The 26,225-nt window shown below is 32.4% G+C and overlaps 1 protein-coding gene and 1 pseudogene across 2 annotated transcripts; both read right to left on the minus strand.

Moving 5' to 3' along the window:
- Positions 1 to 1,612: 1,612 nt before the first annotated feature.
- LOC149572345 (putative 12-oxophytodienoate reductase 11) lies at positions 1,613 to 3,255 on the minus strand. Its single transcript, XM_089811114.1, has 5 exons — positions 3,158 to 3,255; positions 2,929 to 3,069; positions 2,702 to 2,832; positions 2,436 to 2,615; positions 1,613 to 2,351 (listed from the first exon to the last, which is right to left on the minus strand). The coding sequence occupies exons 1-5, from the start codon at positions 3,217 to 3,219 to the stop codon at positions 1,759 to 1,761; spliced, it is 1,107 nt and encodes a 368-aa protein (XP_089667240.1). The 5' UTR covers positions 3,220 to 3,255; the 3' UTR covers positions 1,613 to 1,758.
- A 10,618-nt stretch (positions 3,256 to 13,873) lies between these two features.
- Positions 13,874 to 15,492, minus strand: LOC149572346 (putative 12-oxophytodienoate reductase 11; annotated as a pseudogene). The gene is made up of 4 exons (XR_016359089.1): positions 15,395 to 15,492; positions 15,166 to 15,306; positions 14,939 to 15,069; positions 13,874 to 14,852 (listed from the first exon to the last, which is right to left on the minus strand). The product of XR_016359089.1 is annotated as a putative 12-oxophytodienoate reductase 11 (transcript).
- Between the last annotated feature and the right edge of the window lie 10,733 nt (positions 15,493 to 26,225).

Consider the following 26,225-nt stretch of genomic DNA (forward strand, 5'->3'; position numbering starts at 1 on the left):
GGTGGAGGTTTCCTCTATCTTGTTCTTTCACTTTCCTACTTCCTATTGAGGTGGAGGACCCTATTGAGGAGGGGACAAAGCTTGTGGAGGTAGCTAGTTCCTGGAGGAAAAGTGGTTGTGAATGTGTTCAATGGGCACTGTCCCATTTTTTGTGAGTATCTCTTTCCAATTTTTAGAGATTTGGCTGGTGAGAGCATGTATGGACGATGTACTTGAAGTGGTGAATAAAGGATGACTCCGCAACTAAACAGTTTGGTGTGGAGATGTGTGTTACATCCTACGAAGATGACCTAGGTCTTACTCTTAGCTTCTAAGTTCGTTGCTCCTACGGAGGTGGAGCAATCTCCTATTGAGGTGGGGATCATATTTGGGCAGTGGGAAGAAGAGGAGACTCCTATTGAGATACTAAATACTTGTACTACTTTTAGTAGTGTTGTTAGTGGAGGAAGGAGGAGTTGCTCTTACCTCTGGGGCTTGGTCTTCCTCCTCTTTGCTCCTCTTAGTATGATGTTTTGGAAGTTTGTGGGGGGCTGGAAGACTTTTGACTACGTTTTCCAAGGTTGGAGCCTTGTCCGGACCTATGGTTGGATGATATGCATTTTTTTTTGCCAAGGCTAGAGGTATAGTCTTGTTTGGTTCTGTTTCTTTGCTTACTATTCTGATAGGGGTAAATGGCCTGAGTTTGTTCACTTGTTTCTTATGGTGATCTATTGTCTTAGTTTCTCTTGTGATCAAGTGATTGCTGGAAGTTTTAAAGGCCACACTTTGGTCTTTTGTTGTTGTTTTTGGTTTAAGTCTGCAACTATTATGGGGGCTTGTCCCAAGTCTTTCATTGTTAGCATTGACCATGGTTTGTAGATTAGTCACTTGTGGACCTTTGTCTTTGATAGAGTGAAATCTGGCTTGTCTAGATATTCTAGTGTTTTGTTTGTACTTCAAGTCAACACCCATTAATTGTTGCTTTTCTTAATCAAAAACACTATAATAATAACCATCAATTTTGTCAAGGTGTGCCACATGGAACTATGCAATGGGAAAACCATTGGAGGTTTATCACGAGGCATTAAAATGATGATTTGTGTGGTTTTTTTCAACTTTTTATATAATGTAAATTCACATAAACTGTTCAATATATTTCAAACAAAGTTGTTTATCCAAATTGTGAATCAAGTACGCAAAGGACCTCTTTCACCATTATCTTTGATTCTTATTTTTTCTTGAATTGTACCAAATTAAGAGATTTATAGAATATGCCATCAACAATAATATATGTTGCATCATTTCTTATTTCTATCTCCTAACGCATCCGATCTCTTATAAATCCCATTCTATTATTATTTTTCTATCCTTACCCACCCTCTCTTATAAATATAAAAAGAGCATATTGAAAATGGAGTGTGATTATTTTTCTAATTTAGAAACATCATTTATTTCAAATTATCTTTTTGATTGAGAACTTTCTTGCTCAAATATCATTTGTTAAATATCTTTTTAATCATCACGTATGTTACCCAAATTAATGCAATAAATAAACCAAATTTTTCCTTAATTGACTTTCCATACTTTTTTAGTGTACCCATTGCATACCTAGATGCAATTGCTAGTTATACAATGACACAAAATAATAAATAATATATATTTTTAAAAAGTTTATAATATATAGTATGAAAAGTTACATTCTCCAACTAATCTCACTAAAAGTCCAAAACAGCTACCATAAAATCAACTACACATTTTAGTACCATCACCAAATCAATATCAGTGTGATGATTCGAGGAATGGATAATCTATGTATCCAACGACAGGATCAGAAGTATAAAATGTTTCTCTGTTGTATTTATTGAGGGGCGCATTCAACTCAAATCTTTTTGGCAGATCCGGATTGGCGAGAAACAATCGGCCGTAAACAATCAGATCGGCTTTGCCACCGGAAATAGCTTCGTTGCCGTCATCTCGATTATAACCCCCTGCAGCCAAAAATGTGCCCTTGAATGCTTTCCTCATTGGATTCAGGCTCTTTTCAGTCACTATCGTCTTCTCCGCATTAAAAATCCTGGGCTCAACAAAATGCGCATACAATATCTTATATTTATTCAGAGCCTCCGCCATGTAAACACCCAGTGCCTCCGGATTCGAGTCATAAGCATCAGAATAAGCTGAGAAGGGAGAAAGCCGAATTCCCACACGCTCTGCACCGATTTCATCAACAACTGCTTCCACAACTTCAAGAGCAAATCTGCAACGATTCTCCAATGTTCCGCCATAGCCATCTGTTCGATCATTCACGCTGTCCTTCATGAACTGGTCCATAAGGAACCCATGTGCTCCATGAATCTCAACACCATCGAACCCTATTATTCATAAAAGGACTCATTATACCAACAAAAATCGGCATTCTGTTCTTTAAATCAAGGTAGATGAGAATAAAAACATGCCTGCATCGATTGCATTTCTGGCAGCATTTCGAAAATGTGCAACTAAATTGGGGATTTCCTCTGCTTTTAAAGGCCGAGGAGGAGAGAAGTCTGCGACATCCTTTCGATTCGGAAGAGGGATCTTTCCAGATATTGGTTTGCTTGTGGAGGAAATTGGAGATTGGCCATCAGGCTGATAATCTGCACCCAAAACATACATTTTTCGTTTCGTAGCACAATCAACCAAATTTAAGAAAACAGTGGAAAGCCCCCCAAAAAATACTGACCAACATGAGAAAATCTTCCGCCATGCAGTATTTGGCAGAAGAAAATGCCCCCTTTGTCGTGTACAGCTTTCACGATGGGCTTCCAGGCTTCAACCTGCTCCTGTGTCCATATCCCAGGCGTATCTGGAAGCCTGCCATTTAAGGAAAACTATATTTTTCAATGAACATTCAAATGTTAATTGGAATAAAGAAAAAATGAAATGAAGGTAAGTGGATTGCTGACACACCCTTGAGCAGTATCAGAGACCCCAGTTGCCTCTGTAATCAACAAGCCCCCGCGTGTTGTTCTCTGAGAGTAGTACAGGATTGCATGCGGCTGAGGAATGGTGTTGTAGGATCTTTGCCTGGCAAGAGGAGCCAAAACAACTCTGAAAAACAGAAAGAAAAGTGTTTTATTAGGGGGGAAAATTCAATCTTGATTGTGCATCCTCAGTAAAAGCTTGTTGTGAGAGAAACCTGTGAGCCAAATTGAAAGGACCCATTTTGTAGGGCGTTAAAAGAGGCAATGATTCAGACATGGTGCCTAAAATAAATGTTTCGGAATGAAGATGATCTGGAATTGAGTGAGGAGGCAACGAAATTATGAAATTTATATAAGGCACGGGCGTGATGGCGAATTTCAATTCAAAGCATGTAAACGTCAGTCCATACGATTGCAGAAAACTTCAAATTCAAAATTATGAATGGAAACTATGAGCAAATATACGGCATACCCACATATAGTTTCCAGTCAATGGATGCTGACGTGACGTCTGTGAATACGTTCGTACACAAGACAATTGTAAAGCGTATTCAATTTTAGTTCACGTTCTTTTTAGTTCCTGGAATACTAACGCAATCGTTCAGTCCATTAAAACACTAATAAACGATTGCCAAACCAATAAGATTTAAGTATTTTTGAAGACTTCAATTTATGATAAAGTTTGAAATTTTACACATATTTTTTAAAAATAAAAAATATCATCTATTGATATCTTATTAGCTCTATTGAAAAAGAGCAAAAGGGAGAAAATCATTTTTTCAAAACAAAAAATTACTGAAAAAAAATTGTCCACACTTCTGCGATAATACAATTAATGTTGATTTGATCAATATGGAAAACTCCAAAAGTTTCCAAGTTTTCACCATGGAAAATTCATTTTTCTTCAGTGTACCGCTGGAAAAAATTGGAAAACATTGGGGCAGTAGCATTTTTCATTTTTCACCCTGGCGGCTTCATTTTTCACCAGTCAATGCCAACGTCTGCAAGGTAATCTTTTAAGGAACATGCTCGAGGATTTTAGGTCCAAAACCTTCTACAACACTACAGTATGCTCTCTTCAGCCATCTTATTTTTTAATTTCTGGTTTTGTTTGTTGGCATATTCATGCGGGGATCGAAGAGATTATGGCAAATCACGTTCACCAGGGAATGACCCGGAATTGGATTTCCATCCTTCTATTTTTGTTCTTTTCCGTTGTTATGAAAGATATTTTCTCGTTTCCATCCTGCTCTGTTGATGACAAGGGGGCTCCGCAGCCTTTTGATCCGAAGCATCAGCCTGCTCCGTTGATGACAAGGGGGCTCCGAAGCCTTTTGATCTGAAGCATCAGCCTTCTTCAGAACCCTAACCTTCTTCTTCGAAGCCATTGCCATTAAACTTTGGTTATGGACATTGGTAATGGTAGCCCAACATTGGTGGGTCTGGTAATTACTTAAGAGCGGCTCAAAGCATTTTGTCTTTAACTATTTCTTTTTACATTCTATGCGTAAAACAGATTGAGATCTTTTTAAACATGCTACGTTTGTTGGTAGTTTTCTTTTTCCCTGGGTTATAATTTCCTCACGTATTTGGCTTGGACACAAAGCTTTAAATATATTTCTTGGTTTTTCAAATTAACTAATTATTACTTAATGCCAACCCTTCCCTTCCCTCCTCCACAACAATACTACCACCACACATATGGTAGGAACTACGACGCTTCGCGTCTCTTGTTACAATCGAAAAATTTGATTTGGATTATAATCCCCTCTCGAAGTATCAAAGTTGTGAATTGTCAACAAACTTTGAAAAAATACAATATTTATTAATTCCTTACACGATATCTTATCAACCTATAAAATTATCTATGTAATTTTTGATACAATAGGGGAAGAGGAGATCTAGTAACTAAATAGGAGTTCAATAATCGTAATAGTTTTGTCATAGATGTTTTCAATTATCACTCTTAAAAGAGTCCTAAAAACTAAAAACACATGTACTAATAACCAATCACTAATAGCCAATCATTTTTTAGCTTTTTTAGTTGGTGATTGAACAATTTGTGTACTATTGACACTATTTGACTACTTCGCGCTCCATGATCCCAACAGAGAGATCCACGAATACCCAAAAGTTGAAACCTTAGCTTTAAGCTCTTTGATCACCTACAAAGGTACCCCAAAAAAATCGACAAAATCGAACTTACAGTTTAGGAGTTCTTGGTGTGCGAAGTTAGCCTAGGTGGCTACTAGGTCTTTACCCCTAATCATCTAAAAACTTCTTTGGAGGGCACTTCTCTAAATTCATACAAGCAAAGAAAATAGTAGTTTCATAGAGCTGAGACTTCTCTAATGTTATTTCCTTCAACATGGAATCATTCAGAGAAATGAAAAATTCATTTAAGGAAAAGGAAGAACCCTTACCTTCTTTGCTTGATCTCTTCCCTCTAACCATCTAAAGAAACTGTGCATCAGAGGAGACTCCATTGTTAGCCGGAGCCACCTTTTTTGCAAATGATTTCCTAAGTGGTTGGGAGGCAGATGCAGGGAGAGGGTCAATAACTTTAGGGGTTGGGGTAACAACTGGAGATGCAATTGACGAATACTTAGAGCAGGAGATGGAATATCCATTATCGTAGGGTTAGAAGGAGAAATAGAAAAACTATCAGAAATTGTCTCCATAGGACAAGAAAAGTGCAAAAATAAATGCTCAAAAGGAAACAGGAATTAAAAGAGAAAGAAATGCAAACCGCGTGGAGGAGTGGATCTCCTCCACAACGCAGCTGCACTAAATTGCCACGTTGCAACAATCACATCCAATGGCAAGTTCAACTTTGCTCCAAAAAACTTATCCTAAACAATGTAATAAATAATTTGAATACATATTATTAAAATATAGATATTAAAGATTAAATTGTATTATATCGAAATACAGTAAAACTAATGTAAGTTAGTTTAAAAAAAAATTCAGTGGTATTTTAAATAGAAAACAAAATTTGACATTTGATACTTTCAAAAAATTAAAATAATTTTTATCATAAATTACAAACTGAAAAAATCAATGTACATATAATTAACTATAATAATATTTCAAAAGTTTAAAAAATTATGGCAAAAAAATAAAACTAACATGTTTAATCAGATTACAACACTTGTGAACAAATTAAATAATTATGATAAAAATATAGATAGTGATGAAATAAATATATTGATATTTAAATATTTTTATTAAAAAAAGTAAAATTAAAAAAATTAAAATATAAGTACATTGCCATAAACAAATATTATTTATTATTAGTATTGATATTACATTTAAATTACTATTGAAAACTTTACAGTGCCTCAAATAAAAATAAATAGAAGAAAACACTAAAAATAAAACATAACGATTCTTAATTAATTCATAAATAAAATATAACAATGATTAAATTAATATAATTTAAAAATATTCTAAATTAATACAAGATATTTTTCAAAATCAAGTAATGTAGTGCTGATTTTATTTGTTATATTTTCTTATAATTCTATGTTTGACAAGCTGAAATAATTAATTTAAACTTTCACATTTTCAAATTTAATATTTTTACAAAACTCATTTTTGAATGATATTTTTTTCTCCTTATCCGAGGTAATTCAAATAAATAGCTGGATGTAATACTTTTGATTTTAGACATAAAAAGGAAAACACATTTCTCTAACTATCCATTGTTGTAGGGTTGTAGTATGATCTCATTGTGCATATGAAATTGTAGGTTGGACTACACATTGTATTGCTCAACATGAACAAACATAGTTGGAAATTTTTTATATGTATTTTCACAAATTTGAAAAAAACACCACAAAAAATGAGCATTCTTAACTTTATATTGTTCTAGGGTTGTAATTATATTTCATTCACGGGATTATAATTTGAACTTCTACATTATATTTTTCAACTTGCACAAGTTTAGATAATATATCAAATGAGTGATTTAAGTTCACAAACTTTCTCTTCAAGTATTAAAGACATGTGCACCCCAACTAAAATGCTTTTGTCATTTTTTTACTATAGGATTATGATAGGATTTTAATTTAAATAATTCTTTTCTAGAAAAATTAAACATTGCGTTTTGAAAATTGTAAAAGATAGCTCATAGTTTCTAATTAAATTGTTTTTAATGCTCATTTGGTTTTCAAATGCATGGTTGAAGTTGTGTAGAATTAATGAATGACAATGGAAAAGATTGACCTACAATCACTACTTCTAGCTGAAACCTCAAGTAACAATGCAAAACTATTTATAAACTGGTAAGTCCACAAAGAATATGACTACATCTGTAGTATGACTCCATCGTTACTAGAACGTAAAATTTATTTATTTATTTCTACTAATATGGTATTGACAATTTTATTAAAAAATATTTTGTATTGCTTTCAACTTTAAGAATTCAACAAACAATGATAACTAGAACACATAATGTGCAGTTGGTGGTTTATTTTGAGGAGAAGAGAAGTTGTTCGCAAGCCATTCATAGTGCACAATAGGAGCCTGTTAAAGAACGCCATTAAGCCCAACACAAGGGCCATCTAGTTAACCATAAATGAAATTAAGTTAAAAAAAATTAAGTTCACCATAGAGAATTTCAATTAGAGAGCCATCAGAGATTCAATTTGTTTCTATTTCCCACCTAAATCGAACAGCATAGAAGAATAAGTTCCACCTAGTGGCATGTACTTGCCTTGCAGTAAATTGGAATAGGAATAGAAAGTAATTATTATTTTTTGATTTTGTAAACAATAAATAAAATATAGGATAGAAAACAAATAATATTAAGAAGAAAATCAAAATAATTAATGAAAGTAATATAGTATTTTGAAATGTACACATTATCAATATCGTTAAATTTTAATAATATAGACACAACAAAAAACTTCGCATAATAATTGTTTATTTTAATATTAAAATCTAAACATTATTTGAAGTATGACTTTTGTCAAATTGTAATAGTTAAGTTATGACAAATAATGCTTCAAAAGTTAGATTTTCTTTAAAAAATTTACCAAGAGTACAATGAGCAATATTTCCAATCATGAATATACAAATTGTCATAAATTCTCAATTTTCTTTTAATAACTTCAATCAAATTATTATATAATTTTTTTTTAAAAACCTACAAAATACTAATAATTTATCAGTATAAGCATAGAGAAAATTGATTACAAAAGAAGGTTCAATTTAGAAATTAAATTAGTTGTTTAATACCATTCAAGACTTAAAAATCATGAAAACACTCCTAGTTCTAATTGAAGGTTAAATTGTAGAGTGCAATATTTTAGAGATTTTTAAGGAGAAATAAAATTTAACCGAATCCTCAAACCTTGCCGAAAATTATGAATATGGAACACTGTTCCCAAAATTTTAAAATTTAATAATTATGTTGTGTGATTCTCACATTAAAGTAGCCTATGGGCTAATTACGATAGTTATATTAACAATCGATCTAAGAGTACAAGAGGTATAGTGAAGAATCTTTTATTGATTTGTAAAATTAGGGTTCATTTAGATTTTAATTCGTCAAAAGGGCTTCTTTTTTGTACATTGTTGACTTTCTTATGTTTAAAAACTAAAATTTAGAAATTTTGAGTGATGTTAATTATCTATATTTTAACTTAATATCTTAAAAAACGAAGACAAATTACATTATAAAATTGTGAAGTAACCTTAATATCAATAATTTATCTATCTTCCACCAACCTAAAAAGGCTATATTCTAAAAAGTCTAAAAAATTTAATTTATAAGAATAGATGAATGCATATGACTATTTTGTTCGATGTACAAATTTTTTGCCTAATTTAGAGAAAATTTGAGACTAGTGCTTCTATAATATAATACGATAGAAAATGTGTTCATTTTGTAGTTCCATAGAGAAAGTTAGTTGATCTTGTACTTTTATTAGAATAAGTGGTCCAATTCTCCCTAAATGTGCTCCGAACAAATAAAAAATATATATCATTGAATGTCATACACATCAATTGCTGATAAAAATAATATGAATGTAAAAGAAATCTGTTAGTGATGGAGTTCTATTGTACTTAGTAATAAAATTTAAAATTTATATATCCAAATTTTACCTGTTCACATTACCCAACTCCAATTACGGGCGGTTTCCTTTGTTTGAGAATATTTAACACTATACTCACTAGTAGCATAGCCTGGAGATCCTTTGGAATTTCCTATTTCATTTTCCATTTATAATGAAATAACATTATTGTAATATGAGATCTAATATGTAAAGTCTTAAAAGGGATATTGTATTGACATTTAAGTAGATGAATGCCTTTTATGTGTTATGTGGTCCTAATTTAGAGGTTGATTTTTTTTCTTAATTCATTTCGTGTGGTTCCCTCTAGATTTATTCATGAGGGTTTGAGGGGAAATTTTTTTTTGTATAAAATGGCCTAGGGTTAGAGATCTTATAATGTATGATGATCTAGTAGCTCCTCTAGCGGTATTGAGTAATTGTTGTTTTTGTTTTGTTAATCCTAACATTACAATAGTGCTAATTATTTCAAATAAATTATTCCATGAATTCTATTTAAGATAGAATGTAGCACATAAAAAATATCTAATAATGATCTGATGAAAAATTCAACATTAAATTTAAAATTATAGTTAATACTACTTATATTTTCATTAAAATAAAATAAAATAAATATTGAGCTAAGAACATCAAGAATCACATAGCCAAAAACCCATTCTTTTTTCCTTCTATTATTCATATTATCCATTGAAATGAAAACATCATATTATCTAAAAAATAATAAAATAGCCATCAAAATAATGGTATTAGATCATTTAAATAACCAATAATGACAATAAGGTTACCTCAAATTGTAAATGCATGCGAAGAGCACCAAGTTCTTGAATATGAGTTGTGTGAAGTGATTTTTTAGCTTGAAGTTTAAGGACCATAGTTAATGAATCTCCAACTACATAAAATTGAATAATTAGGATTAGCTATAATTAAATTATCTATCTAAAACTTTGAAAGGTACTACATTAAGCTCAAGAATCTTTGCAAATTTGTAATTATGGTAAGTGTATTCAACGAACAACCATTTCATAATATTTTAGAAATAATATAGCAACATGTTCCCAATTAGGAACATTTTCATTAGCCTCCAATGAAGATGTTCCTAATAGGGAACATGTTGCTCTATTATTTCTACAATATTAGAGTACATAATACAATAATAAAAGAACTTGAAAGGAAGAAATATTAGAGAGACGCCATTTTAAGAAAAAGAGATCTTGTACCAAAGAAAAAAACTCACATCGGGTTGAGCAAGTGCATCATCATTATCTATGTACAATGTGCTTGATCACAGAACCTTAAAAATATAAACAAGCAATTAAAATATGCATTAAAATGAATGGATACTTCATTTATGCATTGTTTATTATGACATTAGATTTATGGCCTTATTGTTTCCTTTAGAACCCCTATAAAAGCATCGTTTAAATTAATAAAGAACTTAATGCGCACTTCAACATAGCTTGAGACAATATCCTATCTAGTTTTAATTGGATTATAGAGTTCTAACTTATTTGTGTGAAAAGTTGGAAATTGTATTCACTTCACAAAAGTTCTCCTATTTCTATGTTGTATCTTGAATTCATGACCATTTTTCATACTTCCTTTAGTCAAATATAATAATTTTTTTTTAAAAAAAGTAAATGAAGGGACCTCAAAAACATTTAATTTTAAAATAAAATTTGATATTTTATTAGAAAATAGGTAATAGATAAAACCCATCTAAATTATCTCTATTTTATTTTAATTTCATTTGTTAAATAATGATATAGTTTCTTACATAATAATAAACTCATTTATATCAAAATTAAATGACAATTGTTTTAGTTCATATAAGATATTATGCATAATTAAATTGAGAAATGTTGAAATTTTAATTTTGTATTATTTCAATATAGAAAAACATTTTTTTTAGAAGATCTTTATGAAAAATAAAATAATAAGACAATTATTCTTTTCCTTTGTTTTATCCATTGATTAATTTTATAAATTGATCTTTAATTTTTTTAAATAAAGATTAGTTTTCAATGATTATTTTATTAAATTAAATCTACTAGTTCTTTTTTTTCATCTCTTAATGACACATTATCCACATGAATTCCAAAATATAAACAATTCAATAAAAAAAGTTCTCTTTTGACATAATGAAATTCATTTTTATAGAAGACGATTGCAAACGAAAAAATTTGAAGTAAATTTGATTCTATTCTTCCCTTGGAATATGTAATCCATTCAATCTTGTTCTTTAAATCTACTCATTTTACCCACTGAAAAATTATTGCATTATTTATTCCCAACACTATAATAATAATAACGATGAGTGGGAGAGCGGGTGACAAAGGGGCTGGGGTTTCTAGCTCATATGCTTGCAATGGTGAGGCGAGGAGTCTGAAGCGGACGAGGATGATGGATGGGGTGCCTTCTTTGTGTTGGTTCCGTGTAGCTTTGTTGGGTGTTGTCATATTTTGAGGGTGGATCTCACTGGTGCACGATGGAGTGGTTTTTCTACTATTCAGTAGGTGTTTGTTGTTGAAGGATGGTTTTCTTCCAATGGCTCTTCTCCACACTCTAGATGGGTTTGGCTCTTATGGGTGGTGTTTGGAGATGGAAGGTCCCATGTTGGTGCTTGGGGTATTGTTGGGTTGTGCACTGGTTGGACCTCTATAAGGGGTTGGGGTTCTTGGGTGGAGGCATTTTTTGCCGGAACCCTAGTTCCCCACTTTGGGTTTTGGATGTATGGGGTCTTTTGCCCCAGGTGCGTTGCTTGTCTCTACCTCTGGTGGGCTCTCTTGTATTTGGAGTTTCTTGGAGATGAGGATACAGATGGGTTTGGTTCGAAGGGCATATGTGTGGTGGCTTCATCGACAGTTCTTTCCCTTGAGGCCTCCTGGTATGGCTCGTGGGGTGCATATGAACCTTAGGGTTTGGAAGGGCTTGGATGTTAATGGTCTGGTCTAAAGGGGAAATGTGGTCCATGTCCTTGGTGCTAGTTCTATTGACAAGGGTGTTTTCCCTAGATGGATTTTCATTTTTAGGGGTTTTACTGTTGATAGCCCCCCTTGGCTAGGCATTTTAGTTCATCATTTGGGGACTCTCTTGCCCCTTCGTGTTTTTTTCTTTGGGGATTCCTTTGGATGCTCACGCTCTGAGGCGAATGCTTCCTCTATTTGGGACTCAAATCTAGTTAAGACAATCATTTCATAGCCTTGGATGCATGTGTGGTGGAGGTTTCCTCTATCTTGTTCTTTCACTTTCCTACTTCCTATTGAGGTGGAGGACCCTATTGAGGAGGGGACAAAGCTTGTGGAGGTAGCTAGTTCCTGGAGGAAAATTGGTTGTGAATGTGTTCAATGGGCACTGTCCCATTTTTTGTGAGTATCTCTTTCCAATTTTTAGAGATTTGGCTGGTGAGAGCATGTATGGACGATGTACTTGAAGTGGTGAATAAAGGATGACTCCGCAACTAAACAGTTTGGTGTGGAGATGTGTGTTACATCCTACGAAGATGACCTAGGTCTTACTCTTAGCTTCTAAGTTCGTTGCTCCTACGGAGGTGGAGCAATCTCCTATTGAGGTGGGGATCATATTTGGGCAGTGGGAAGAAGAGGAGACTCCTATTGAGATACTAAATACTTGTACTACTTTTAGTAGTGTTGTTAGTGGAGGAAGGAGGAGTTTCTCTTACCTCTGGGGCTTGGTCTTCCTCCTCTTTGCTCCTCTTAGTATGATGTTTTGGAAGTTTGTGGGGGGCTGGAAGACTTTTGACTACGTTTTCCAAGGTTGGAGCCTTGTCCGGACCTATGGTTGGATGATATGCATTTTTTTTTGCCAAGGCTAGAGGTATAGTCTTGTTTGGTTCTGTTTCTTTGCTTACTATTCTGATAGGGGTAAATGGCCTGAGTTTGTTCACTTGTTTCTTATGGTGATTTATTGTCTTAGTTTCTCTTGTGATCATGTGATTGCTGGAAGTTTTAAAGGCCACACTTTGGTCTTTTGTTGTTGTTTTTGGTTTAAGTCTGCAACTATTATGGGGGCTTGTCCCAAGTCTTTCATTGTTAGCATTGACCATGGTTTGTAGATTAGTCACTTGTGGACCTTTGTCTTTGATAGAGTGAAATCTGGCTTGTCTAGATATTTCTAGTGTTTTGTTTGTACTTCAAGTCAACACCCATTAATTGTTGCTTTTCTTAATCAAAAACACTATAATAATAACCATCAATTTTGTCAAGGTGTGCCACATGGAACTATGCAATGGGAAAACCATTGGAGGTTTATCACGAGGCATTAAAATGATGATTTGTGTGGTTTTTTTCAACTTTTTATATAATGTAAATTCACATAAACTGTTCAATATATTTCAAACAAAGTTGTTTATCCAAATTGTGAATCAAGTACGCAAAGGACCTCTTTCACCATTATCTTTGATTCTTATTTTTTCTTGAATTGTACCAAATTAAGAGATTTATAGAATATGCCATCAACAATAATATATGTTGCATCATTTCTTATTTCTATATCCTAACGCATCCGATCTCTTATAAATCCCATTCTATTATTATTTTTCTATCCTTACCCACCCTCTCTTATAAATATAAAAAGAGCATATTGAAAATGGAGTGTGATTATTTTTCTAATTTAGAAACATCATTTATTTCAAATTATCTTTTTGATTGAGAACTTTCTTGCTCAAATATCATTTGTTAAATATCTTTTTAATCATCACGTATGTTACCCAAATTAATGCAATAAATAAACCAAATTTTTCCTTAATTGACTTTCCATACTTTTTTAGTGTACCCATTGCATACCTAGATGCAATTGCTAGTTATACAATGACACAAAATAATAAATAATATATATTTTTAAAAAGTTTATAATATATAGTATGAAAAGTTACATTCTCCAACTAATCTCACTAAAAGTCCAAAACAGCTACCATAAAATCAACTACACATTTTAGTACCATCACCAAATCAATATCAGTGTGATGATTCGAGGAATGGATAATCTATGTATCCAACGACAGGATCAGAAGTATAAAATGTTTCTCTGTTGTATTTATTGAGGGGCGCATTCAACTCAAATCTTTTTGGCAGATCCGGATTGGCGAGAAACAATCGGCCGTAAACAATCAGATCGGCTTTGCCACCGGAAATAGCTTTGTTGCCGTCATCTCGATTATAACCCCCTGCAGCCAAAAATGTGCCCTTGAATGCTTTCCTCATTGGATTCAGGCTCTTTTCAGTCACTATCGTCTTCTCCGCATTAAAAATCCTGGGCTCAACAAAATGCGCATACAATATCTTATATTTATTCAGAGCCTCCGCCATGTAAACACCCAGTGCCTCCGGATTCGAGTCATAAGCATCAGAATAAGCTGAGAAGGGAGAAAGCCGAATTCCCACACGCTCTGCACCGATTTCATCAACAACTCCTTCCACAACTTCAAGAGCAAATCTGCAACGATTCTCCAATGTTCCGCCATAGCCATCTGTTCGATCATTCACGCTGTCCTTCATGAACTGGTCCATAAGAAACCCATGTGCTCCATGAATCTCAACACCATCGAACCCTATTATTCATAAAAGGACTCATTATACCAACAAAAATCGGCATTCTGTTCTTTAAATCAAGGTAGATGAGAATAAAAACATGCCTGCATCGATTGCATTTCTGGCAGCATTTCGAAAATGTGCAACTAAATTGGGGATTTCCTCTGCTTTTAAAGGCCGAGGAGGAGAGAAGTCTGCGACATCCTTTCGATTCGGAAGAGGGATCTTTCCAGATATTGGTTTGCTTGTGGAGGAAATTGGAGATTGGCCATCAGGCTGATAATCTGCACCCAAAACATACATTTTTCGTTTCGTAGCACAATCAACCAAATTTAAGAAAACAGTGGAAAGCCCCCCAAAAAATACTGACCAACATGAGAAAATCTTCCGCCATGCAGTATTTGGCAGAAGAAAATGCCCCCTTTGTCGTGTACAGCTTTCACGATGGGCTTCCAGGCTTCAACCTGCTCCTGTGTCCATATCCCAGGCGTATCTGGAAGCCTGCCATTTAAGGAAAACTATATTTTTCAATGAACATTCAAATGTTAATTGGAATAAAGAAAAAATGAAATGAAGGTAAGTGGATTGCTGACACACCCTTGAGCAGTATCAGAGACCCCAGTTGCCTCTGTAATCAACAAGCCCCCGCGTGTTGTTCTCTGAGAGTAGTACAGGATTGCATGCGGCTGAGGAATGGTGTTGTAGGATCTTTGCCTGGCAAGAGGAGCCAAAACAACTCTGAAAAACAGAAAGAAAAGTGTTTTATTAGGGGGGAAAATTCAATCTTGATTGTGCATCCTCAGTAAAAGCTTGTTGTGAGAGAAACCTGTGAGCCAAATTGAAAGGACCCATTTTGTAGGGCGTTAAAAGAGGCAATGATTCAGACATGGTGCCTAAAATAAATGTTTCGGAATGAAGATGATCTGGAATTGAGTGAGGAGGCAACGAAATTATGAAATTTATATAAGGCACGGGCGTGATGGCGAATTTCAATTCAAAGCATGTAAACGTCAGTCCATACGATTGCAGAAAACTTCAAATTCAAAATTATGAATGGAAACTATGAGCAAATATACGGCATACCCACATATAGTTTCCAGTCAATGGATGCTGACGTGACGTCTGTGAATACGTTCGTACACAAGACAATTGTAAAGCGTATTCAATTTTAGTTCACGTTCTTTTTAGTTCCTGGAATACTAACGCAATCGTTCAGTCCATTAAAACACTAATAAACGATTGCCAAACCAATAAGATTTAAGTATTTTTGAAGACTTCAATTTATGATAAAGTTTGAAATTTTACACATATTTTTTAAAAATAAAAAATATCATCTATTGATATCTTATTAGCTCTATTGAAAAAGAGCAAAAGGGAGAAAATCATTTTTTCAAAACAAAAAATTACTGAAAAAAAATTGTCCACACTTCTGCGATAATACAATTAATGTTGATTTGATCAATATGGAAAACTCCAAAAGTTTCCAAGTTTTCACCATGGAAAATTCATTTTTCTTCAGTGTACCGCTGGAAAAAATTGGAAAACATTGGGGCAGTAGCATTTTTCATTTTTCACCCTGGCGGCTTCATTTTTCACCAGTCAATGCCAACGTCTGCAAGGTAATCTTTTAAGGAACATGCTCGAGGATTTTAGGTCCAAAACCTTCTACAACACTACAGTATGCTCTCTTCAGCCATCTTATTTTTTAATTTCTGGTTTTGTTTGTTGGCATATTCATGCGGGGATCGAAGAGATTATGGCAAATCACGTTCACCAGGGAATGACCCGGAATTGGATTTCCATCCTTCTATTTTTGTTCTTTTCCGTTGTTATGAAAGATATTTTCTCGTTTCCATCCTGCTCTGTTGATGACAAGGGGGCTCCGCAGCCTTTTGATCCGAAGCATCAGCCTGCTCCGTTGATGACAAGGGGGCTCCGAAGCCTTTTGATCTGAAGCATCAGCCTTCTTCAGAACCCTAACCTTCTTCTTCGAAGCCATTGCCATTAAACTTTGGTTATGGACATTGGTAATGGTAGCCCAACATTGGTGGGTCTGGTAATTACTTAAGAGCGGCTCAAAGCATTTTGTCTTTAACTATTTCTTTTTACATTCTATGCGTAAAACAGATTGAGATCTTTTTAAACATGCTACGTTTGTTGGTAGTTTTCTTTTTCCCTGGGTTATAATTTCCTCACGTATTTGGCTTGGACACAAAGCTTTAAATATATTTCTTGGTTTTTCAAATTAACTAATTATTACTTAATGCCAACCCTTCCCTTCCCTCCTCCACAACAATACTACCACCACACATATGGTAGGAACTACGACGCTTCGCGTCTCTTGTTACAATCGAAAAATTTGATTTGGATTATAATCCCCTCTCGAAGTATCAAAGTTGTGAATTGTCAACAAACTTTGAAAAAATACAATATTTATTAATTCCTTACACGATATCTTATCAACCTATAAAATTATCTATGTAATTTTTGATACAATAGGGGAAGAGGAGATCTAGTAACTAAATAGGAGTTCAATAATCGTAATAGTTTTGTCATAGATGTTTTCAATTATCACTCTTAAAAGAGTCCTAAAAACTAAAAACACATGTACTAATAACCAATCACTAATAGCCAATCATTTTTTAGCTTTTTTAGTTGGTGATTGAACAATTTGTGTACTATTGACACTATTTGACTACTTCGCGCTCCATGATCCCAACAGAGAGATCCACGAATACCCAAAAGTTGAAACCTTAGCTTTAAGCTCTTTGATCACCTACAAAGGTACCCCAAAAAAATCGACAAAATCGAACTTACAGTTTAGGAGTTCTTGGTGTGCGAAGTTAGCCTAGGTGGCTACTAGGTCTTTACCCCTAATCATCTAAAAACTTCTTTGGAGGGCACTTCTCTAAATTCATACAAGCAAAGAAAATAGTAGTTTCATAGAGCTGAGACTTCTCTAATGTTATTTCCTTCAACATGGAATCATTCAGAGAAATGAAAAATTCATTTAAGGAAAAGGAAGAACCCTTACCTTCTTTGCTTGATCTCTTCCCTCTAACCATCTAAAGAAACTGTGCATCAGAGGAGACTCCATTGTTAGCCGGAGCCACCTTTTTTGCAAATGATTTCCTAAGTGGTTGGGAGGCAGATGCAGGGAGAGGGTCAATAACTTTAGGGGTTGGGGTAACAACTGGAGATGCAATTGACGAATACTTAGAGCAGGAGATGGAATATCCATTATCGTAGGGTTAGAAGGAGAAATAGAAAAACTATCAGAAATTGTCTCCATAGGACAAGAAAAGTGCAAAAATAAATGCTCAAAAGGAAACAGGAATTAAAAGAGAAAGAAATGCAAACCGCGTGGAGGAGTGGATCTCCTCCACAACGCAGCTGCACTAAATTGCCACGTTGCAACAATCACATCCAATGGCAAGTTCAACTTTGCTCCAAAAAACTTATCCTAAACAATGTAATAAATAATTTGAATACATATTATTAAAATATAGATATTAAAGATTAAATTGTATTATATCGAAATACAGTAAAACTAATGTAAGTTAGTTTAAAAAAAAATTCAGTGGTATTTTAAATAGAAAACAAAATTTGACATTTGATACTTTCAAAAAATTAAAATAATTTTTATCATAAATTACAAACTGAAAAAATCAATGTACATATAATTAACTATAATAATATTTCAAAAGTTTAAAAAATTATGGCAAAAAAATAAAACTAACATGTTTAATCAGATTACAACACTTGTGAACAAATTAAATAATTATGATAAAAATATAGATAGTGATGAAATAAATATATTGATATTTAAATATTTTTATTAAAAAAAGTAAAATTAAAAAAATTAAAATATAAGTACATTGCCATAAACAAATATTATTTATTATTAGTATTGATATTACATTTAAATTACTATTGAAAACTTTACAGTGCCTCAAATAAAAATAAATAGAAGAAAACACTAAAAATAAAACATAACGATTCTTAATTAATTCATAAATAAAATATAACAATGATTAAATTAATATAATTTAAAAATATTCTAAATTAATACAAGATATTTTTCAAAATCAAGTAATGTAGTGCTGATTTTATTTGTTATATTTTCTTATAATTCTATGTTTGACAAGCTGAAATAATTAATTTAAACTTTCACATTTTCAAATTTAATATTTTTACAAAACTCATTTTTGAATGATATTTTTTTCTCCTTATCCGAGGTAATTCAAATAAATAGCTGGATGTAATACTTTTGATTTTAGACATAAAAAGGAAAACACATTTCTCTAACTATCCATTGTTGTAGGGTTGTAGTATGATCTCATTGTGCATATGAAATTGTAGGTTGGACTACACATTGTATTGCTCAACATGAACAAACATAGTTGGAAATTTTTTATATGTATTTTCACAAATTTGAAAAAAACACCACAAAAAATGAGCATTCTTAACTTTATATTGTTCTAGGGTTGTAATTATATTTCATTCACGGGATTATAATTTGAACTTCTACATTATATTTTTCAACTTGCACAAGTTTAGATAATATATCAAATGAGTGATTTAAGTTCACAAACTTTCTCTTCAAGTATTAAAGACATGTGCACCCCAACTAAAATGCTTTTGTCATTTTTTTACTATAGGATTATGATAGGATTTTAATTTAAATAATTCTTTTCTAGAAAAATTAAACATTGCGTTTTGAAAATTGTAAAAGATAGCTCATAGTTTCTAATTAAATTGTTTTTAATGCTCATTTGGTTTTCAAATGCATGGTTGAAGTTGTGTAGAATTAATGAATGACAATGGAAAAGATTGACCTACAATCACTACTTCTAGCTGAAACCTCAAGTAACAATGCAAAACTATTTATAAACTGGTAAGTCCACAAAGAATATGACTACATCTGTAGTATGACTCCATCGTTACTAGAACGTAAAATTTATTTATTTATTTCTACTAATATGGTATTGACAATTTTATTAAAAAATATTTTGTATTGCTTTCAACTTTAAGAATTCAACAAACAATGATAACTAGAACACATAATGTGCAGTTGGTGGTTTATTTTGAGGAGAAGAGAAGTTGTTCGCAAGCCATTCATAGTGCACAATAGGAGCCTGTTAAAGAACGCCATTAAGCCCAACACAAGGGCCATCTAGTTAACCATAAATGAAATTAAGTTAAAAAAAATTAAGTTCACCATAGAGAATTTCAATTAGAGAGCCATCAGAGATTCAATTTGTTTCTATTTCCCACCTAAATCGAACAGCATAGAAGAATAAGTTCCACCTAGTGGCATGTACTTGCCTTGCAGTAAATTGGAATAGGAATAGAAAGTAATTATTATTTTTTGATTTTGTAAACAATAAATAAAATATAGGATAGAAAACAAATAATATTAAGAAGAAAATCAAAATAATTAATGAAAGTAATATAGTATTTTGAAATGTACACATTATCAATATCGTTAAATTTTAATAATATAGACACAACAAAAAACTTCGCATAATAATTGTTTATTTTAATATTAAAATCTAAACATTATTTGAAGTATGACTTTTGTCAAATTGTAATAGTTAAGTTATGACAAATAATGCTTCAAAAGTTAGATTTTCTTTAAAAAATTTACCAAGAGTACAATGAGCAATATTTCCAATCATGAATATACAAATTGTCATAAATTCTCAATTTTCTTTTAATAACTTCAATCAAATTATTATATAATTTTTTTTTAAAAACCTACAAAATACTAATAATTTATCAGTATAAGCATAGAGAAAATTGATTACAAAAGAAGGTTCAATTTAGAAATTAAATTAGTTGTTTAATACCATTCAAGACTTAAAAATCATGAAAACACTCCTAGTTCTAATTGAAGGTTAAATTGTAGAGTGCAATATTTTAGAGATTTTTAAGGAGAAATAAAATTTAACCGAATCCTCAAACCTTGCCGAAAATTATGAATATGGAACACTGTTCCCAAAATTTTAAAATTTAATAATTATGTTGTGTGATTCTCACATTAAAGTAGCCTATGGGCTAATTACGATAGTTATATTAACAATCGATCTAAGAGTACAAGAGGTATAGTGAAGAATCTTTTATTGATTTGTAAAATTAGGGTTCATTTAGATTTTAATTCGTCAAAAGGGCTTCTTTTTTGTACATTGTTGACTTTCTTATGTTTAAAAACTAAAATTTAGAAATTTTGAGTGATGTTAATTATCTATATTTTAACTTAATATCTTAAAAAACGAAGACAAATTACATTATAAAATTGTGAAGTAACCTTAATATCAATAATTTATCTATCTTCCACCAACCTAAAAAGGCTATATTCTAAAAAGTCTAAAAAATTTAATTTATAAGAATAGATGAATGCATATGACTATTTTGTTCGATGTACAAATTTTTTGCCTAATTTAGAGAAAATTTGAGACTAGTGCTTCTATAATATAATACGATAGAAAATGTGTTCATTTTGTAGTTCCATAGAGAAAGTTAGTTGATCTTGTACTTTTATTAGAATAAGTGGTCCAATTCTCCCTAAATGTGAGCCGAACAAATAAAAAATATATATCATTGAATGTCATACACATCAATTGCTGATAAAAATAATATGAATGTAAAAGAAATCTGTTAGTGATGGAGTTCTATTGTACTTAGTAATAAAATTTAAAATTTATATATCCAAATTTTACCTGTTCACATTACCCAACTCCAATTACGGGCGGTTTCCTTTGTTTGAGAATATTTAACACTATACTCACTAGTAGCATAGCCTGGAGATCCTTTGGAATTTCCTATTTCATTTTCCATTTATAATGAAATAACATTATTGTAATATGAGATCTAATATGTAAAGTCTTAAAAGGGATATTGTATTGACATTTAAGTAGATGAATGCCTTTTATGTGTTATGTGGTCCTAATTTAGAGGTTAATTTTTTTTCTTAATTCATTTCGTGTGGTTCCCTCTAGATTTATTCATGAGGGTTTGAGGGGAAATTTTTTTTGTATAAAATTTCCTAGGTTAGAGATCTTATAATGTATGATTATCTAGTAGCTCCTCTAGCGGTATTGAGTAATTGTTGTTTTTGTTTTGTTAATCCTAACATTACAATAGTGCTAATTATTTCAAATAAATTATTCCATGAATTCTATTTAAGATAGAATGTAGCACATAAAAAGTATCTAATAATGATCTGATGAAAAATTCAACATTAAATTTAAAATGATAGTTAATACTACTTATATTTTCATTAAAATAAAATAAAATAAATATTGAGCTAAGAACATCAAGAATCACATAGCCAAAAACCCATTCTTTTTCCTTCTATTATTCATATTATCCATTGAAATGAAAACATCATATTATATAAAAAATAATAAAATAGACATCAAAATAATGGTATTAGATCATTTAAATAGCCAATAATGACAATAAGGTTACCTCAAATTGTAAATGCATGCGAAGAGCACCAAGTTCTTGAATATGAGTTGTGTGAAGTGATTTTTTAGCTTGAAGTTTAAGGACCATAGTTAATGAATCTCCACCTACATCAAATTGAATAATTAGGCTTAGCTATAATTAAATTATCTATCTAAAACTTTGAAAGGTACTACATTAAGTTCAAGAATCTTTGCAAATTTGTAATTATGGTAAGTGTATTCAACGAGCAACCATTTCATAATATTTTAGAAATAATATAGCAACATGTTCCCAATTAGGAACATTTTCATTAGCCTCCAATGAAGAAGTTCCTAATAGGGAACATGTTGCTCTATTATTTCTACAATATTAGAGTACATAATACAATAATAAAAGAACTTGAAAGGAAGAAATATTAGAGAGACGCCATTTTAAGAAAAAGAGATCTTGTACCAAAGAAAAAAACTCACATCGGGGTGAGCAAGTGCATCATCATTATCTATGTACAACATGCTTGATCACAGAACCTTAAAAATATAAACAAGCAATTAAAATATGCATTAAAATGAATAGATACTTCATTTATGCATTGTTTATTATGACATTAGATTTATGGCCTTATTGTTTCCTTTAGAACCCCTATAAAAGCATCGTTTAAATTAATAAAGAACTTAATGCGCACTTCAACATAGGTTGAGACAATATCCTATCTAGTTTTAATTGGGTTATAGAGTTCTAACTTATTTGTGTGAAAAGTTGGAAATTGTATTCACTTCACAAAAGTTCTCCTATTTCTATGTTGTATCTTGAATTCATGACCATTTTTCATACTTCCTTTAGTCAAATATAATAATTTAAAAAAAAAAAGTAAATTAAGAGACCTCAAAAACATTTAATTTTAAAATAAAATTTGATATTTTATTAGAAAATATGTAATAGATAAAACCCATCTAAATTATCTCTATTTTATTTTAATTTCATTTGTTAAATAATGATATAGTTTCTTACATAATAATAAACTCATTTATATCAAAATTAAATGACAATTGTTTTAGTTCATATAAGATATTATGCATAATTAAATTGAGAAATGTTGAATTTTTAATTTTGTATTATTTCAATATAGAAAAACAATTTTTTTAGAAGATATTTATGAAAAATAAAATAATAAGACAATTATTCTTTTCCTTTGTTTTATCCATTGATTAATTTTATAAATTGATCTTTAATTTTTTAAAATAAAGATTAGTTTTCAATGATTATTTTATTAAATTAAATCTACTAATTCTTTTTTTTCATCTCTTAATGACACATTATCCACATGAATTCCAAAATATAAACAATTCAATAAAAATGTTCTGTTTTGACATAATGAAATTCATTTTTATAGAAGACGATTGCAAACGAAAAAATTTGAAGTAAATTTGATTCTATTCTTCTCTTGGAATATGTAATCCATTCAATCTTGTTCTTTAAATCTACTCATTTTACCCATTGAAAAATTATTGCATTATTTATTCCCAACACTATAATAATAATAACGATGAGTGGGAGAGTGGGTGACAAAGGGGTTGGGGTTTCTAGCTCATATGCTTGTGATGGTGAGGCGAGGAGTCTGAAGCGGACAAGGATGATGGATGGGGTGCCTTCTTTGTGTTGGTTCCGTGTAGCTTTGTTGGGTGTTGTCATATTTTGAGGGTGGATCTCACTAGTGCACGATGGAGCGGTTTTTCTACTATTCAGTAGGTATTTGTTGTTGAAGGATGGTTTTCTTCCAATGGCTCTTCTCCACACTCTAGATTGGTTTGGCTATTATGGGTGGTGTTTGGAGATGGAAGGTCCCATGTTGGTGCTCGGGTATTGTTGGGTTGTGCACTGGTTGGACCTCTATAAGGGGTTGGGGTTTGTGGGTGGATGTGTTTTTCTCCGGAACCCTAGTTCCCCACTTTGGGTTTTGGATGTATGGGGTCTTTTGCCCCAGGTGCGTTGCTTGTCTCTACCTCCAGCGGGCTCTCTTGTATTTGGAGTTTCTTGGAGATGAGGTTACAGATGGGTTTGGTTGGAAGGGCATATATGTGGTGGCTTCATCGACAGTTCCTTCCCTTGAGGCCTCCTATTATGGCTCGTGGGGTCCATATGAACCTTAGGGTTCGCAAGGGCTTGGATGTTAATGGTCTGGTCTAAAGGGGAAATGTGGTCCATGTCCTTGGTGCTAGTTCTATTGACAAGGGTGTTTTCCCTAGATGGATTTTTGTTTTTTGGGGTTTTACTGTTGATAGCCCCCCTTGGCTAGGCATTTTTGTTCATCATTTGGGGACTCTCTTGCCCCTTTGTGTTTTTTTCTTTGGGGATTCCTTTGGATGCTCACGCTCTGAGGCGAATGCTTCCTCTATTTGGGACTCAAATCTAGTTAAGGCAATCATTTCATAGCCTTGGATGCATGTGTTGTGGAGGTTTCCTCTATCTTGTTCTTTCACTTTCCTACTTCCTATTGAGGCGGAGGACCCTATTGAGGTGGGGACAAAGCTTGTGGAGGTAGCTAGTTCCTGGAGGAAAAGTGGCTGTGAATATGTTCAATGGGCACTGTCCCATTTTTTGTGAGTATCTCTTTCCTATTTTTAGAGATTTGGCTGGTGAGAGCATGTATGGACGATGTACTTCAAGTGGTGAATAAAGGATGACTCCACAACTAAACAGTTTTGTGTGGTGATGTGTGTTACATCCTATGAAGATGACCTAGGTCTTACTCTTAGCTTCTAAGTTCGTTGCTCCTACGGAGGTGGAGCAATCTCCTATTGAGGTGGGGATCATATTTGGGCAGTGGGAAGAAGAGGAGACTCCTATTGAGATACTAAATACTTGTACTACTTTTAGTAGTGTTGTTAGTGGAGGAAGGAGGAGTTGCTCTTACCTCTGGGGCTTGGTCTTCCTCCTCTTTGCTCCTCTTAGTATGATGTTTTGGAAGTTTGTGGGGGGCTGGAAGACTTTTGACTACGTTTTCCAAGGTTGGAGCCTTGTCCGGACCTATGGTTGGATGATATGCATTTTTTTTTGCCAAGGCTAGAGGTATAGTCTTGTTTGGTTCTGTTTCTTTGCTTACTATTCTGACAGGGGTAGATGGCCTGAGTTTGTTCACTTGTTTCTTATGGTGATTTATTGTCTTAGTTTCTCTTGTGATCAAGTGATTGCTAGAAGTTTTAAAGGCCACACTTTGGTCCTTTGTTGTTGTTTTATGTTTAAGTCTGCAACTATTATGGGGCCTTGTCCCAAGTCTTTCATTGTTAGCATTGACCATGGTTTGTAGATTAGTCACTTGTGGACCTTTGTCTTTGATAGAGTGAAATCTGGCTTGTCTAGATATTTCTAGTGTTTTGTTTGTACTTCAGGTCAACACCCATTAATTGTTCCTTTTCTTAATCAAAAACACTATAACAATAATCATCGATTTTTTCAAGGTGTGCCACATGGAACTATGCAATGGGAAAACCATTGGAGGTTTATCACGAGGCATTAAAATGATGATTTGTGTGGTTTTTTTCAAATTTTTATATAATGTAAATTCACATAAATTTTTCAATATATTTCAAACAAAGTTGTTTATCCAAATTGTGAATCAAGTACGCAAAGGACCTCTTTCACCATTATCTTTGATTCTTATTTTTTGTTGAATTGTACCAAATTAAGAGATTTATAGAATATGCCATCAACAATAATATATGTTGCATCATTTCTTATTTCTATCTCCTAACGCATCCTATCTCTTATAAATCCCACTCTATTATTATTTTTCTATGCTTACCCACCCTCTCTTATAAATATAACAAGAGCATATTGAAAATGGAGTGTGATTATTTTTCTCATTCAGAAACATCATTTATTTCAAATTATCTTTTTGATTGAGAACTTTCTTGCACAAATATCATTTTTTAAATATCTTTTTAATCATCACGTATGTTACCCAAATTAATGCAATAAATAAACCAAATTTTTCCTTAATTGACTTTCCATATTTTTTTAGTGTACCCATTGCATACCTAGATGCAATTGCAAGTTATACAATGACACAAAATAATAAATAATATATATTTTTAAAAAGTTTATAATATATAGTATGAAAAGTTACATTCTCCAACTAATCTCACTAAAAGTCCAAAACAACTACCATAAAATCAACTATACATTTTAGTACCATCACCAAATCAATA

Source organism: Cupressus sempervirens, chromosome 2, assembly GCF_028749045.1.
Source record: "Cupressus sempervirens isolate cs-2001-9-10 chromosome 2, ASM2874904v1, whole genome shotgun sequence".
NCBI lineage: Eukaryota > Viridiplantae > Streptophyta > Pinopsida > Cupressales > Cupressaceae > Cupressus > Cupressus sempervirens.